Source organism: Canis aureus, chromosome 6 (assembly GCF_053574225.1).
Source record: "Canis aureus isolate CA01 chromosome 6, VMU_Caureus_v.1.0, whole genome shotgun sequence".
NCBI classification, from domain to species: Eukaryota; Metazoa; Chordata; class Mammalia; order Carnivora; family Canidae; genus Canis; species Canis aureus.
In genome coordinates, this window is record NC_135616.1 from 56,501,103 (window position 1) to 56,518,820 (window position 17,718).

The 17,718-nt window shown below is 37.2% G+C and overlaps 1 protein-coding gene across 7 annotated transcripts in view; it reads left to right on the forward strand.

The window, feature by feature from the left end:
• RABGAP1L (RAB GTPase activating protein 1 like) overlaps window positions 1-17,718 on the forward strand; it is a 735,225-nt gene that overhangs the window by 510,897 nt on the left and 206,610 nt on the right. For 6 of the 7 annotated variants that reach the window (XM_077901744.1, XM_077901747.1, XM_077901750.1 and 3 more), the window contains one exon: window positions 10,745-10,786. The exons of the other annotated variant lie outside the window; for it this stretch is intronic. In XM_077901744.1, coding sequence (XP_077757870.1) covers window positions 10,745-10,786 — 42 coding nt within the window. The remainder of the gene's footprint in view (window positions 1-10,744; window positions 10,787-17,718) is intronic. 7 annotated transcript variants of the gene reach the window in all.

The following is a 17,718-nucleotide window of genomic DNA, read 5'->3' on the forward strand; positions in this document are numbered from 1 at the left end:
GCCCTGTTGTCCCTAGTGTTTAAGCTTCACTAACACTTACCCATGTACCCAGTGAGGACAGAAGAAAGAGAGGGCCACGAAAGATGAATACACTCATTAATGGTTTCCCCTCATAACACAAACCTCAGGTCTTTATCCTTGGATGGGTAAGAATTGATGATCCAGAGCATTTCCTGGTGTGTTAGTCTAGTTGCCACCTTTCACGGGCCCATCACCAAGCAAATTATATACAATATATTGTGGCTTTTAAACCCCCTCAACTGTGTACTTGACTGCATGTTCTTGAGTTGTTTTTCGGTTTTCTCCCCTATGATTGGTCTTTGGAAGTACTTAAAAGATAGCTTTTGCTTATGTTTGAAGATAGTAGTAAATGTGTGATTGATTTTCTTTTCCTAAAGCACATCACCCTAATGCATTATACCCCCATTTCCAGATTTGGAAAGAGGTAGTGAAACTCCTGGGATAGAAGAAGATAAAAGATAATATGTCTGAATTTTAATGTTACTGTTCAGGAGCTCACTTTTCATATTTAAGAAAGAATGGAACATAATTTGTTTACCTCTCCAAATAACCTGAAAATGAGGCTCAACAACCAAAAAAAGTATGTAGTTCATATCAAGAAATTATAAAGAAACCAGTTTGAGGAACATTTAATGATTTTTTAAAAAGATTTATTTATTTGAGAGTGAGAGGAGGAGAAGGGACAGAGGGAGAGGGAGAAAAAATCTCAAGCAGACTCCCCATTGTGCACATAGCCCAGTGCCCAGCTCAGTCTCACAACCCTGAGCTGAAACCAAGAGTTGGGTGCTTAACTGACTGCCACACAGGCACCCTATCATTTCATGATTTTTAATTCTCATTAAAGCCCTGTTTCCTTGATCCCATCAATCCTATTCATTTCATCTGTTCTTTTTTTAATAATAAATTTATTTTTTATTGGTGTTCAGTTTGCCAACATACAGAATAACACCCAGTACTCATCCCGTCAAGTGCCTCAGTGCCCGTCACACATTCACCCCCACCCCCCGCCCTCCTCCCCTTCCACCACGCCTAGTTTGTTTCCTAGAGTTAGGAGTCTTTATGTTCTGTCTCCCTGTTCATTCAACTAATACTGAACACCTGTTCTATTGCAGGTAGTGTCCTGAGTGATGGAAATGCACCAGTAAAGACACAGGCAGGATCCTGCCCTCATGTAACTTACAGGGAAATGTAGACAGGTAAATGAGTAGTTACACAGCAGTGGATGAGTGCTGTGAGATGGAGAGTCCAGGATGTTTTTAAAGAGCCCTAATAAGGGGTACCTAACCCAGTCAGGAACACCAAGAAAACCTCCTCAGAGGAATTAGCATCTCATCTCAGACCTAGAAAAAGAGAACATCTAAAGAGAGAAGAATTTCCAAGTAGAGAAAATATCATATAGTAAGGTGCAGAGGTTCGGGGCATGGTCTAATATTGGGGCAGCTCCTTGAGAAGAACCTAGTTTACATTTCCCTACAGCTCTGAGATGACTAAGAAGGATAGGGTTTGTAGGGAGTGGATACCACCAATGAAATCCCTACATACACCATGGAGAAAAGTGACATGGAAAGGTGTCAGATCATTTAGAAGATAGTACATGATGTGGTAGCAGCCAGCTAAGAGAGTTATCAAAGAGGGCTTTACAAAATTTACCTGTTGGTATAAATCTTCTGGTTGGGATTCCCTGGATTAGCATTCCAAAGGGAAAACCTTAGTTGTCATTGTCGCCTTGTTTTAGTTCATCAATTGTAATTAGGTCAAGTTCTAGAAAAGATTTCACACTACTCTTACTCAAGTTATTCCTGCTCATTTGGATTGCCTGTTTCATTTTTCTACAGGTGTGTAATTATGAGGAGTCCCAAAAACGTGACTTGACATATTGTACTGAGTATTGCTCTGTTCTCTAACCTTTTCATATGACTTCCTCTCCAATTGTATTAATTTTTAAAAACATATTTCTTTAAAATTTTCAAAACACCTCCATGCCATGCTGAATACATAGCTAGTGTTCTATAAATATTTGTTGAATTTAGATTAATGTGTTCCAGGATTTTTTAAAGAGCATTTTCATTGGGGAAAAAAAAAACGGTGTTGGTACAAAACTCTAATAACAAGGCTCCTGTACCTTTTGGCTTCCGAGTGATTTGGGTCAATGGAAACTCTAGCAGGAGATTGGAGTAAAGGGAGGATCAAGATCAGTTGATAGGAATTGGAGGAAGTCTGTTTTTATGAAGGGCATCAAAAACATGCCCACAGCTGTGGTGGTTGACTGATAACTATAGCCAGAAGACTGTATAATCTGAGACTTATCATGACGTAAAGGGATCGAGAACAGAAGGGTGATTGCCAATGTTCATTACCAATAAGGCATCTTCTGTAGGAACTATAAAGTACTCTCCTGGTCACACTTCTCCCCTGTTAGCCTGGGGTAATGTGTTACCTATTTATATTTTTATCTCCAGTCCTAGTTTGGGAGTCCCTTGTTGGAGAAATGATTTATCCATCATTGTAAACATACAAATAAGTGTATATACTAAGTAATCTTCAGAATGCCTAGCACATAGATTTGATAAATATTTGTCAAAACCTGTAACTTGACTTGTTTCTCTTATTTTAACTCCTTTGTTGTTGTTGTTGTTTTTTAAAGATTTTATTTATTTATTCATGAGAGAGAGAGAGAGGGGCAGAGACACAGGTAGAGGGAGAAGCAGGCTCCATGCAGGAAGCCTGACGTGGGACTGGATCCTGGGTCTCCAGGATCATGCCCTGGGCCGAAGGCAGCGCTAAACCGCTGAGCCACCCAGGCTGCCCAACTCTCCTTTATTTCAAAAGGTTTATTTAATTCAGATTTCATAAATCACTAAGTATTTTTCCCAGGGTCACTCATAATTAAGGAATCAGACTCTGTAGGTATACTTTTATGTAGTATTTCACTTATAAAAACAAATGCAAGTCAAGCAAAGATAAAAAAAAAAAAAAAAAAAAAAAACCACCTACATGGGGCACCTGGGTAGCTCAGTGGTAAAGCATCTGGCTTTGGCTCAGGTCATGATCCCGGGTTCCAGGATTGAGTCCCACATCAGGTTCCCCATGGGGAGCCTGCTTCTCCCTCTCCCTCTCTCTCTCTCTGTCTCATGAATAAGTAGATAAAATCTTAAAAAAAAAAAAAAACCCAAAAACCCCTATAACTACACAGATGCATTCATATGTTTATCCCCTCACATTCTTGTATTCCTTCTCCTACTCATGAAAAAGCAAATGAATCTATAATAAAAATGGAAAACATAATAAAACTGGAGGAAATGGAAAATTGCAATCATGAAAGTTTTGTTATATTTTATATATTAGTAAATGGGTAGTAGATATAAGGGAGGACTTAGCTTTAAGGGTTTTAAAACATTAGGACTTAATTGAATTTATATGCTAGGCTGTTATGAAGGCCCCTGAAATCTTAAGTTTCGGCTTGGTTTCCAGTGTTGCAATCCTGACCTCTAGTGGACATCCGTAAACAAATACCCAAACCTAAAATATCACATTATTTACTGGGTACTCCATCAAACTCCATTATTTTGTCAACCTAAAAGATAGAATTTTTAAAGAGTTTACAATATAAGAATGAGAATAAAGTAAAATACCTTTTGGCTAATGTGTTACAGTATTCTTGCTATTAGGCCTCTGTGTTTAAGAACAGCCAGTACTTCTTTATATTTGCATGGTAATTACTGTCCCTTTCTTCTTTCCATGGTAAAATGTGTTATTTTTCGGACTACAGAAGTAAGAGATTTATCTTACCCGAAGAGAAGCCCAAAAAGATTCTGTTCTGGTTACCTGATGTGCATTAGAAGCTGTATCAAACCTGAGTGACTTTAAAACAATGACTTTGAAATGAGACATATTATATAGTCTCCTGATGTGATATATTGACACAACATTGATTCTGTTATCTGTGCCAAGAATACATAATCTAAATTTAATCATAAGGAAACAGCAGACAAATCAAATTGAGGGACATTGTACAAAATAACTATCCTGTACTCCTCAAAAATATCAAGTTCATCAAAGACAAAGACTTTCATCTGCTATCTATTGTAGATGAAAGAAGACTAAGGAGACATGACAATATAATGTAATATATGATCCAAGATTGGATTCTAGACCAGGAAAGGACAGTAGCGGGACATTCGACAAAATTTGAGTACTATTATCTTGGTTTTGATAGTTGTGCTGTGGTATGTAAGATGTTAACATTTGATGAATTGAGTTAAAGGTACACAGAAATTCTTAGCACTACTTTTGCAAATTTTTTCTAAATCTGAAGTTATTTCAAAATGAAATAAAACAGCCATTTATTTTATTCACAATTCCGTAAGTCAGGAATTTCAGAAGGATTCAGCTGTGTGGTTTATCTTTGATCCACAACTGAGGCACCTGAAGGTGGAGGATTCACTTTCAAGATTACTTCTTCATTCACATATCTGGTACCTGGGTGATCATTGGCCTCTGTTTCTTATGTCATCTTGCCTTGAAGGCCCTTTCCTTTTGTTTGGCTTCTTAGAGCACGGGGTCTGAGTATAACTGTACTTACATGTGGCTGGCCTTCTGGAGGGAGCATTCCAGGAGATGGGGCACAGAAGTTTGTACTGTTAAGGGTTGGGCCCAGAATATGAGCATAACTTCACTTCCACCATATTTTGTTGGTCAAAGTGGTAGCATAGTCTGCCCTGATTCAAAGGGAGAGGACAGGGATCCCTGGGTGGCACAGCGGTTTGGCACCTGCCTTTGGCCCAGGGCACGATCCTGGAGACCCGGGATCGAATCCCACGTCGGGCTCCCGGTGCATGGAGCCTGCTTCTCCCTCTGCCTGTGTCTCTGCCTCTCTCTCTCTGTGTGACTCTCATAAATAAATAAAAAATTTAAAAAAACAAACAAACAAAAAAAAAAAAAAACAAAGGGAGAGGACAAAGACCCTACCTCTCAATGGGAGAAATGTCAAAGAATTATGACCATTCTTAATTCATCATAGATAGCTAACCAGAGCCTTACTGAATTTTTTTTTTTAGAGTCTTACTGAATTTACAGTAGAGATGAAATTACTGAAAAAGCTATGGAGTTGGGGCTTTTTTGGTTTTGTTTGGTTTTTGTCTGACAGACATAAGTTCTAGTCCTGGCTTTACCATTTACTAACAGTGATGTCTCTGGGCCTCTGTTTCCTCATCTCTAAAATTGTGGCAGTGACATAAGCCATGGAATTATTGAGAGAATTAAGTGAAAAATCCATCTAAAAGGGCATCTGGGTGGCTCAATTGGTTATGCATCTGATTCTTTTTTTCCCATTTTTTAACTTTATTTTTTTGAAGATTTGAGAGAAAGAGCGTGAGTGAGGGAAGGGGCAGAGGGAGAAGAAAAGAGAAAATCCTCAAGCATATTCCACACTGAGTGCAGAGCCTGATGAGGAGCTCGATTCTAGGACCCTAAGATCATGATCCAAACTGAAATCAAGAGCTGGCCGTTCAACCCACTTAGCCACCCAGAAGTCCCAAACATCAGACTCTTGATTTTGGCTCAAGATTGTGAGATTAAGCCCTGCCTCAGGGTCTGTGCTGGGCAGGGAGCCTTCTCTCTTTCCCTCTGCTCCTCCCCACTCTCCTCCTCTTCTCTAGAAAAAAAAAAAATCTATTTCGATTGATGGATCAATCGATTTGTCTATATTGCCAGACATGACAAGCAATAAATATGCAAACCTAATAATATATGCCAGCATTTATTGAATATTTAGTTCAGTTCCTTTGATATGCTCATTATATACTATTTCATGTAGTCATCACCCCTTCCCAGGAAGACAAGTCCTATGTTGGTTGGTTCAGAAAAGGCAGCACACATTCCCTCTAGATTTAACTACTTTTGTCTGTGAGCCAGCTCTGTTTACCTTGGCCACTTCTGATTTGATCACTTCTCACTCCCTTGTTGTTAGGATTTCCATTTCCACATACTATGTGTTTCCCTTTTATTTGGATCCCTCAGGACCAAATAAAATGCACACTTTGCACTGTTGGGCACTACCTCTTGAGCATTTGCTCTGGGTGCTGTCAGCATAGTTTATGACAGCTTCTCACTCAATCTGGCAGCCCCCTCTGAGCCACAGTTGCCTGCTCATCAGAGCCAAATGTTCAGTGTCTTTGTTCCAATGAGTGCTTTGCTGTCAGCCTTTCTTCATGCAAGATTGTGGGCGCTCACTTGTTGGCCTACCCAGGAACACGATGATCTGCACTTTTGGAGCAATTATTTAATTTGGGGCAATTACTTGTAGGTGTTTTTCAAAGTGAAGATTTTGCCAGGCTGTGACAGTTTTGAAACAGCAGCTTCCCTATCGGTTAAGGAGTCATGTCATGAGCTCCATCTGTTGTCCCTGGAGGATGGTGGTGACCCTTTCTTACCACAGCATGCTAGGTTTGTATGGCCTCACATCCTGCAGCAGTCAGCTGCTCTTTGTCAGTGTTTTTTGATATGGGGTAGAAGTCACCTATTATCTTTCTACTCTCTGCTTTCAAAATTCACTTCAAATGGAAGAAATCACTTTAACCCACTAGGAATTAGAGGGCATGTTAAATAACCCCAAGTAAAGAATGTATTCATTTCTTTAATGGGCCATTTTCTCTAACTTGGTGGTTAAGAGAATGACTTCTAGAATTGTCTGCCTTAGTTTAAAATCCCCTTAGTAGCTGTGTGACCTTGGGGAATTTACGTTGACTATGTCTCAATTTGGATGGAATGAAAGTGGAATTTAGGATTGTGGGATTTAATAAGGACATGTTTTCATTGTGATTAACTCAGCTCTTGGTACATGGAAATATTCAGTGGATATTGGCTCTTATTTATTATCTTCTGCTTGAAGTTAGACCTTGTACCATAAATAATAAGTACCCATAACAATATATTTACATGTTATTTTTAGTCTTAATAGTTCTCCAAATGTTTTACTCTTTGAGTCCAATTAGGAACATTTGTTTACCCCTCTGTACTCAACAAAACTGCTACAGATTACATATTTCTGAAAAGGGGAGGCATCTTGAAAATGTATGACATCTTATTCTTTTTAAAATGTATTTCAGAGGCACCTGGGTGGCACAGTTGGTTAAGTGTCTGACTCTTGGTTTGGCTCAAGTCATGGTCTTAGGGTCATGGGAAAGAGCCCCAAGTCAGGCTCCACATTCAGTGTAGAGTCTGATTAAGATTCTCTCCCTCCCCATCTGCCATTCTCTCTCTCTCAAATAAGTAAATCTTTAAAAAAATATATTTCAACAAATATATTTCAGCTCAATTAGTCAAAGGTTGGATCGTGTAGGAGTGGATGGATAATAAAGTAACAACAGATTTAGTTCATAGAAGCTTGGAAGAGTGAAGAGTTGTTCCCTAATAATTCACTTCATGTTGGCTAAGAGGTTTTAAGATTGACATTGCCATCTTAAAGCCAATCTGTGTATGGTACTGCACTTTTAAACTGGCCAAATGTTGGCCTGTGGAAGGTTTCCATAATTTAAGGATACCTCTAATTATATTTCCAAATGAGAATAAGTCTCATTTAAAAGAAAATATCCAACTAAAGTTGCCTTCTTTATTCTCCTCTTAAGAAATCAAGATATATTTACTAGTGAAATAAGGAACTTGATAGAATACCAAGTTTTTCCTGATTTCCAACAACTTAAGAGGTTTGAAAGTATCTTGTCTGCATAGTCAGGCCACACTATTCTATTTTAGTTTAAGGTTTGTGAAGTCTTCTTTATTTTTATAGGGAATGTCCAGAGCTTCAATTAGCAGATGCACTAATATCTTGTTGCCATGTACCAGTTGAAAGAGGTTACATATATAAATTGTTTCTGGTAACTGAAAGGTCTCGCTTTAGCTTTCCAAACTAAAAATTATCTCCTTTTTATTTAAAACACATGCTATGCTTCCTTTTTTAAGCAGAATATTTTGAACACGATGTAAACACTCATTAACATTGCTGGATTATTATTATGAAGTAACAAACTATAGAAGGATTATTAGCTCCACTAAATGGGCCCAGGCAACTATATGTTTTATAGTTTTTAGGAAAGTATAGCTTCTATTTCTGTCAGATTTAATATTTTAATTCTGACAGCTGTCTCTGTAGGCTATTTGTCTCTAATCCTATCTACCACACTTTTTCTTTCAGTTTACTACTTCTGATACCTATAAACTATAAAATCATATCCCCAAACTAATTCAAAGTGCACATAAAATAAAAATTTGAATACATTTTTGTGGTGTTGGTGCTATTTTGGCGATTTAATTTTTTAAATTTTAATTTAAAATTTAAAATTTTAATTTCTTTTTAATTTATAAGTTCTTCATGTTTCTTGTAGCTCACTTGACTTTGAGATCATTGAAGAAGAGCTTCCTTACTATAATTTGATGATGATTCTATAACTGGCCTCATTGGGTCCGTAAGGAAAAGAATAAATCTCATAAATTTTGTCCTCAAATAAACACTTAGCTATGTATGTTATACCAGCACTGAGTGGTATAAATGCTATAATTTTTAAGGAAAATGACCTTAAACCAGACATTAGGAGTCTTGGGGGATCCTAGCCTTCAACTAAATACATTATAACCTTAGGCTAGTCAAGTTCACATTCCGAAAAATGGGAATCACAATAGAGGTTGTTATGAGAATCAGTGAAATTTCACTCTCCCTGTGAAAGCAAAGAGATTGAGAATATAGCAGAGTTGGTTGAACATGGAGTGGAATTTCCAAAGCATACCCTGAAGGGACTTAGGAGGGAAGGAGTGGGAATCTTACTTAGAAGAAAGGACCAGAGCATTATAAGGATTAGAGAACTGGAGACAAGAGGGGTTTACATTTTGAGCAGTGACTAGAAAAACAAGATCCAGAGACATTGTGGACTTGGGCCTAATGCCAGGTTGATAAGCACTCTGGTTGTAACAGTTCACCACTACCAAGCAGCTGTGATGTGGGGAGGGGAGTGGAATAGGGCAACAGGTTTGGACTGCAGGTTTTGGCAGCAGTGGGCAGCAACTAGTAAATGAGGGCCCAAATTTAGATTAGGAAAGTGAATTTGGGGGACACCTGGCTGGCTCAGTCAGTGAAATGTGCCACTCTTGATCTCAGGGTTTAGATTTGAGCCCCACATTGACTGTAGAGATTACTTAAAAATGACAGCTAAAAAAAAAAAAAGGAAAGAAAATTTTGCTTAATTGTAACCCAAGCTTCTTCATCTACAATAGTCTTCTTTTCTCTAAGTGGTAAATTATGATCAAAACAAGTCTAGACTCATTGCTTGGTGTGCTAATGAACTGTGCTGATTCGGTTTTGTCTCCTGGCCTGGTTATACGTCATGCTGCTTTGGTTTCTTAAAGAGTTAGCTGAGTAAACCGCAAACCTCCAACCAAATATTTTATGTTTATTCATCCCTTCTACAATTAAATAATACTTTAGGTAGTTGACTATGAAAATATCAGCAAGTTTTTTTTTTTTTTAAGATTGTATTTATCTATTAGAACAGGCTAGAGAAGCAGCAGGGGGAGAGGGAGAACCAGATTCCCCAATGAGCAGGGAAGCCCCAATGCAGAGTTCAATCTCAGGATCCTGGGATCATAACCTGAGCCAAAGGCAAATGATTAACCAACTAAGCCACCCAGGCACCATGAAAGATTGGCAAATTATAACAGGAATTTACTCTGAGTACCTAGTCTTAATCCTAATTTCTGATTTTAGAGACAGGAAAGGGATGGTATATTAGAAGTGCTTTGCATAATACATCTGGTACAACTCTGTATCCAAAAGGCAGATAGACTTTGTGACCAAGATGAACAGGGCACATAGACCCTGGACGTATGGGAGATGTCAACACATGCTTGAAAGATCTTTCTTCTCCTGCACGATGACTTACATGGCAAGGAAGCAGCATATTTCATGGCAGCTTTGTTTCTGACTCCGTCATCTTGAGCATTTAAGATTTCCTGTATTTTGAACTTCACATCTCAACTGCTCTTTGGAGTCACTGGGCTGAACTCAGAGCTCAAAATTCAACTCCAATATGACTTCTTAACAAGCTGTTTATTCCTAAAGAGATATTACTTTGGTTTTCAGAGAGAAAAAAAAAAAAAGAAAAGGCAGTCTAGCAGATAGCCCCTTATTACACACCTCTAGTTTTACAAATACTACTTGAAAGCACAATAAGAACAAGTAGTAGAAATCCAGTGTGATGCTTATAACTGCCCTCATATAACCTGTCCCAATTATCAGCAACACTGTATTGTTTTGTCTATTGCTGGCCATTTAACCAAAATATACATACTGGGATTAGGAATTTCAGTTAATTTTAGACTTCTGCATCATTCGTATGTTGATCAAAGAACTTCACTTTCACAAGCCTTAGACCCATGAAGATAATCCAGAAATTGAAGGAAAAATAGTTTATTGAATAATTTATTGGACAATTAAGAGAAAATAATTTATTGTAAGAACAGCAATTTTATGTGAACATTAGTTAGGTAACACCAAAAATTTGCAGGAAGCCTCGTAGAGAAGGAAGATGCCTTTCAAAAAAAATCTCATGGTTTAATTATTACTCTATGTGAAGATGAAAGCAACCATGGATTTTATTAGAGATGTATGGGAAAATACTTAGTAAAATAGTGATTATATATGGCTGTATTGATTTGGAGTCTTTTTCTATTTCAGGGGTTGAATATAATCTTTCATGTAGCCTTGGCTCTCCTAAAGGTAAGTCTGTTTTTATCTTTAAATTGAGCATAATTCAAATTTATAGGCTTTGACACATTATAGATTATTGAACACAAAAAGACTTCCGTAAGGAACTCTGATTCTCTCCTCCCATCCTTTGTAGTTGTTGTTAATTTGATTTTGTTTCTTTACTTTTCTTATAATCTACTTAATTTTGCTGTCATAGCACTCTTTCCAGTAACATATAAAGTTGTTTTCATTCATACAAGTTGGATGATATGAAAGTTAAAACCTGTTTTCTGTCAAAATGATGCCAGCCTTTTTCTTAAAATACTTCTTACCATAATAACATCCGTGGAGATACCTAAACATAGAATTGAATTATTAGAAAGTTTTTCTAGTATACTGACTAAAAAAAGAAACTGCTGCATTTCAATTTGCACTTCTTTCTCTGAGAGCTAGAAATTTATAAGACACTTTAGAATTCAATTATAATTACCTTGTTGAATTTTATGTCAACATATCAAAGGAGCTTTAATAGTGTGGTAATAGCAAGACATTTGCTGCAGAGTTGGTGAAAGGAATTCAGTCAATCAGTTTTTGTCCTCCAGTCAAAGATGACATTCTGTTGCAGAAGGCGATAATTGCCTTATTTATTCAAAAACCATGCCGGCCCACCCTTTCCCAGTAAAACATAATTGTTAAAATTGCAGACTCTGGACTCAGATTTGGTTCTAATTTCAGCTCTAGTATATGACCTTGGGCAAATTACTCTTAAGTGCTCAGACCCTGAGTTTTAAGATAATAATAGAAACTAATTTATGGGGGGCGCCTGGGTGGCTCAGTGGTTGAGCATCTGTCTTCCGCTCAGAGCATGATCCTGGGGTCCTGGGATGGAGTCCTATATCAAGCACCCAGCAGGGAACCTGCTTCTCCCTCTGCCTAGGTCTCTGCCTGTCTTTCTATGTCTCTCATGAATAGATAAATAAAATCTTAAAAAAAAAAAAAAAGGTAACTAATTTATGGTATTGTTGTAATAATTCAATATGATGATACATAAAAATACTCAATGTGTCTAGAAAATTTTATTGCCTAATTAATGTTAGCTGTCATTATTGTGATTACTGTTATATTCACAAGGAAATTTAGAATCTCTAGATTCCCCATCATTTTCCCAAATTTCACAAAAGATAACGACTTGGTGTCTTCAGAGAGCCACTTGGTATTTTACGAGAGCTTCCGTAACTTACAGACCTTGACAAAGATATGACATAATATGGGACCTATGTATTATTTTTTGTGAAGTTTTTAAATTGTACTTTAAATTGTTCATTAAATCATTTTGAGTTTAGATATAAACAATTCTTTTTTTTAATAAATTTATTTTTTATTGGTGTTCAGTATGTCAACATACAGAATAACACCCAGTACAACAAACAATCCAATCATGAAATAGATATAAACAATTCTTTTTTTTTTTTTTTTCTTTATTTATGATAGTCACAGAGAGAGAGAGAGAGAGGCAGAGACACAGGCAGAGGGAGAAGCAGGCTCCATGCACCAGGAGCCCGATGTGGGATTCGATCCTAAGTCTCCAGGATCGCGCCCTAGGCCAAAGGCAGGCGCCAAACCGCTGCGCCACCCAGGGATCCCGATATAAACAATTCTTATACCAAAGTTATTTTGGAAGTTGGGAAGATACTTAAAGTATTTTCAGTAAAAAAGATTCTATCTGTATAGGGCTGGGATAAGACATTTAGAATGCCTAAGCAGTCAAAGTATTATATAATTCAGACTAAAAAAAAATACTTAAACATAAAGAGAGTGTAAGAAGGAAGTCCAACAAAGATGATTTTTCCTATCATGTCTAATTTATTTTTGAGATTCAGATATTACATCTTTCCCAAAACTGTTTTTTTTTTTTTTTTTTGGTGATTTTTCTTTACTGGTGCTGTCAGCACACACTTAATCTGTCTTTGGGGCGTAACCCAGGATTTCCTGTCTGGGTATTCCCTGTCAGCCTGCCTAATACTGTATCTGTCTGGTAAATTATCTTCCTGATGGACAGATATTTTTTGTTTGATTGCATTATTTTCATTTATTTTTGTTCATGTTAATTCAGATATGGCCTGTGCAGAGGACATTCTCTGGCCCCTGGACAGAAAGACTTTTGAATTTTCCAGAAATACATGGATGCTCATCTAGTACCTTGTAGAATTTGCCTAGTTAGAGAAGATTAAAAAGGAGAGGTTTCTCACTACTATTGGCTTATATTTTACCCCTTCCTCGTATGAATCCCAGAGCTTACCCCACTAGAGACAGTATATATAAGCTGAACTGAAGTGTACCAAATTGATCTGATTGCCCCCACCCAGGGAAACAATATCCCAAACATACATGACAGTGACTAGCATTTAGCTTCTAATCTTAAGCCATATAAAAGAATGTATATTTGTTTACATAAAAATAACACACTTAGGGATAGTTCAAAGTGCTTATGAACCCAGCATGAATTAACCAGTAACACACATTAAATGTCCAGGTGTTATTTGTAAGAGAATTGTGAATTTTGTTAATTAGAGAAAACTATTCATTTTTCTCCTGTAGTTGATAATTGAGGGAGCCAAGGCCCCAGATTGCCTAGTCTTTTGGCTTAATGATTGCAAAGCCGGATTTATGATATTTTTTAAGCAGTATAAATATAGGTGAAGGTCTCTGTTGTTCAATATGATTTAAAGACACCTACTTTCTGAATGGGAGCTACTTTCTTTTGAGTTAGAAATAGTCTACCAAGTAACTAGAAAGCTATTGAGCTAAAGGAATGATTCATTATCATAGGTAGCATCATCAAATCATTTAGGATATTGGCAGTGTCCATTCATTTCCCCCAAATCTGATTCATTTATTATATGAAACAGCATATAATACATTATAGTCACAGCATACAATACATTATAGATTAGAAATGATCAGTCAGGGACACATGGGTGGCTCAGTTATTGAGCATCTGCCTTTGGCTCAGGGCATGATCCCACATCAGGCTCCCTCTGGAGAGCCTGTTTCTCCCTCTGCCATGTTTCTGCCTCTCTCTCTGTGTCTCTCATGAATAAATAAATCTTAAAAAAAGAAAGAAATGATCAGTCAAAATAAATCTTAGCCATTATTTTGCCAGAGAATTTTTTATCAGAATGGGTTCTTTGCATTCAGATAGTGGTTAAAAGTAAATGATGGGTGGGGGCACCTGGGTGGCTCAGTCAGTTAAGTGTCTGTTTTTGGCTCAGGTCATGATCTCAGGGTCCTGGGATCAAGAGATCAAGCACACTTTGGGCTCCCCACTCAGCAGGAAGTCTGCTTGTCCCTCTCTCTCTGCCTCTGCTTGTGCTCTCTCTGTCACTCTCTCAAATAAAGTCTTAAAAAATAAATAAATAAACAAACAAATAAACAAACAAATAAATAAATGACAGGGGGTACCTGGCTGGCTCAGTTGGAGGATGCAACTCTTGATCTCAGAGTTGTAAGTTCAAGCCCCATGTTGGGAGTAGAGATTACATAGTAAAAGAAAACCTTAAAAAAAAATGACAGTGTTTTTCTCCCCCCTCCTCCAAGCTCATCTAGTATCTTATATATGCATATAAATATTACAGAGATAAAGAAAATCCACTCACAATTTCATCCCTAGAGATAACCATAATAAAAATTTGGCATAAAAATCTTCCTCCCATGCTTCAATGTATGAATATGTAAGTGAGCATTGCCTATTTCCATTCATACACATGTATATGTATATATAATTTTTAATATGGGTTTGTGGATTATAGTTAAGAAAATGGGAGGTAGGAGATAAATCCAGAAGAACAGTGTACAAGGATGAACATCTATGTGTTTTCTTTCGAAAATTCCTGGTGACTCTTTTTCATTTAATAATATATTAAATATATTATTTAATATAAATATTTCATTAATAATATATTATGACATGCCTGTGTCACTACAGACATGTAGTGGTTAAAAGCATGGATGCTAGAGCCAGACTACTGGAGTTCAAATCCCATCTCCCACAATTTATCCAGCAATCTTAAATAAATTACATTTTCTCTATCTTTAAAAGAGTGATATTAGTAACACTTATCTCATCGGATTGTTAGGATTTAATGAGTTAATATATGATTGGTGCCTGGAAATTTGTATATATGAAAACGTACTCAGGAACTATTATTACACATAGAGCTGCCTTAGTTTTTTTAATGACTGATTGGTATCTTATTATGTATACCATAATTTTACTTAACCAGGGCAGCCCGGGTGGCTCAGCGGTTTGGCACCGCCTTTGGACCAGGGCATGATCCTGGAGACCTGGATGGAGTCCCAGGTCGGGCTCCCTGCATGAAGCCTGCTTCTCCCTCTGCCTGTGTCTCTGCCTCTCGCTCTCTCTCTCTCTGTCTCTCTCTCATAGATAAATAAGATCTTAAAAAAAAATTTTTTTTACTTAACTAGTTTTATACTTAGTTTTAATGGACACTTATTTCCAGATTTTTCCTATTAAACATCCTTAAATTTCCATCTTCACATACTTATTTAATGATGTCTTTTGGATTAACCCTGAGGAATGTAATTGCTGGGTCAGATTATAATCATATTTAAATTGTTTATGCATATTGCAAAATTGCTTTCTACTAGCAATATGAGAGTACATTTCTCCATACTCTTGAAAAAGCAGAATTTCTAAATATGTGCTTTTATGAACAATGAAAGCAAGTTGTAAAACAAAGCAGCTTAAAAAAGTAAATTAATATACTAATTTGTTTCATTATAAACAAACATAAATCTTCAGACACTTTTGAAGAATCCAGTGTTCTTTCATTTGGGAACATTTAGGTTTTTGGTTGTTGTTGTTGTTGTTGTTGTTGTTGTTTTTTCCCTAGGGAAGCCAGCTGATCATGGCTAAATTTTAGAAAAATGAGCCCTAGCTTGGATGGGCTTTTTATATTATGTAAAAGTTCTAAAGCATATCTTTGATGTTTTTGGCTTTTCAGCCTCTCTACTGTGGTCTTTTTCCTTATCATTCCTTTGAAGCTTTCTTTCTTTCTTTCTTTCTTTTTTTCTTTCTTTCTTTCTTTCTTTCTTTCTTTCTTTCTTTCTTTCTTTCTTTCTTTCTTTCTTCCTTTCCTTTCTTTCTTCTTTCCTTTTCTTTCTTTCCTTCCTTCCTTCCTTCCTTCCTTCCTTTCTCTTTCTCTCTCTCTTTCTTCTCTTCTCTTCTCCCTTTTTCTTTTCTTCTCTTCTCTTCTCTTCTCTTTCTTTTCTTTTCTTTCTCTTCTTTCTTTCTTTCTTTCTTTCTTTCTTTCTTTCTTTCTTTCTTTCTTTCTTTCTCTTTCTTTCTTTCCTTTCCTTTCCTTTCCTTTCCTTTCCTTTCCTTTCCTTTCCTTTCCTTTCCTTTCTTTTCTTTTTTCTTTTCTTTTCTTTTCTTTTCTTTTCTTTCTTCTTTTCTCCATGCCCAGCAGAAAGACACCAGGCTCAACCTCATGACCCTAGATCATGACCTGAGCCAAAATCAAGAGTCAGACACCTAATAGACTGAACCACTCAGGTGCCCCATATTGAAACTTTTTTGATGAAATCACTAACAAAATCAGTGAACATGTTTCCATTTTTATCTTAGTTGATTACTCTTTTTTTTTATTTTTTAATTTATTTATGATAGTCACACAGAGAGAGAGAGAGGCAGAGACACAGGCAGAGGGAGGAGCAGGCTCCATGCACCGGGAGCCCGACGTGGGACTCGATCCCGGGTCTCCAGGATCGCGCCCTGAGCCAAAGGCAGGCGCCAAACCGCTGCGCAACCCAGGGATCCCATCTTAGTTGATTTCTCAACAGTTATCCAAATAGTATAAAGATGTAAAACTTCCCTTTTTTGAAACGTTCTCCCTTGGCTTCTGTCTTATTTTTTTTTTTTTATCTCCTTCTCATCTTCTCATTTTACTTTTGCTTACTTTTTTTTCCTCTAGTTATTAACTTGAAGTTACACAGAGCTCCAGCCTTCAGGAGCTCATTTGACACTTCTTTGTGTCTTGTTTATTCCTCTACTTTCATCTATAAACATTCACTCTCATCTTTATATTTAGCCCAGATCCAGATATTTGGCTAAGGACTTACATGTCTGCTTGGATGTTTCAGAAGCACAACAAATCCAAAAGCCAAAGCTGAACTGATAAGCTATCCTAGACCTTTGCCTCCTCCAGTAACCTTCATCTCGATGAAGAAATGATCCAGCGGCTCAAAGCAGAAACCTGGAAGTGGTCCTTAATGCTTTTCTTTTCTTAATCCCCAACATCTACTGAGTCATCAACTCCTGTTGAATCTACTTCTTAAGAATCTTTAGAATCTTTTCACTTTGGTAGTCTACCATACCCTCTAACCTGATCTGATGCAGTGACCCCTTTCAGTAGTAAGTATTGAACATCTACTAAGTGCTAGGCCCTTTTCTAGGCACTGGAGATAAAGTATTGATAAGGAAGGACCCTGCTTTTCTGGAGCTTGCATTCCAGTGAAAGAAAGATAGTACTTAAACAGTTATGTCAGCACAATCTGAGGTTTATGAAGGAGAATGATGTTGATGCAGAGTGAAGAGAGCTCCCTTCTTTTGATTGTCAATGAAAGTGCTCTGAGGAATGGTATATTTGAATGAAAAAAGTAGCTAGCATGCCAAAATCTGGTGAACGAGCCATGTAGGCAGAAGCAGCAAGTACGAAGGCCTTAAAGATTTTTATATGCTTAAGAAAGTGAAAAGAAGTCTGTGTCTGGAGTGTGATAGGTAAGAGAAGATGGTGGCTTGGATTTGGGTGTTAGCAGTGGTGCTGAGAGAAATGGATGTTAGCTCTTCCTCCAGCTGCTCATGACCACTGTCCTATCCAGTCCCACAGTGTGACCAGAGTACTCTTTAAAAACAAACAAACAAACAAACAAACAAACAAAAA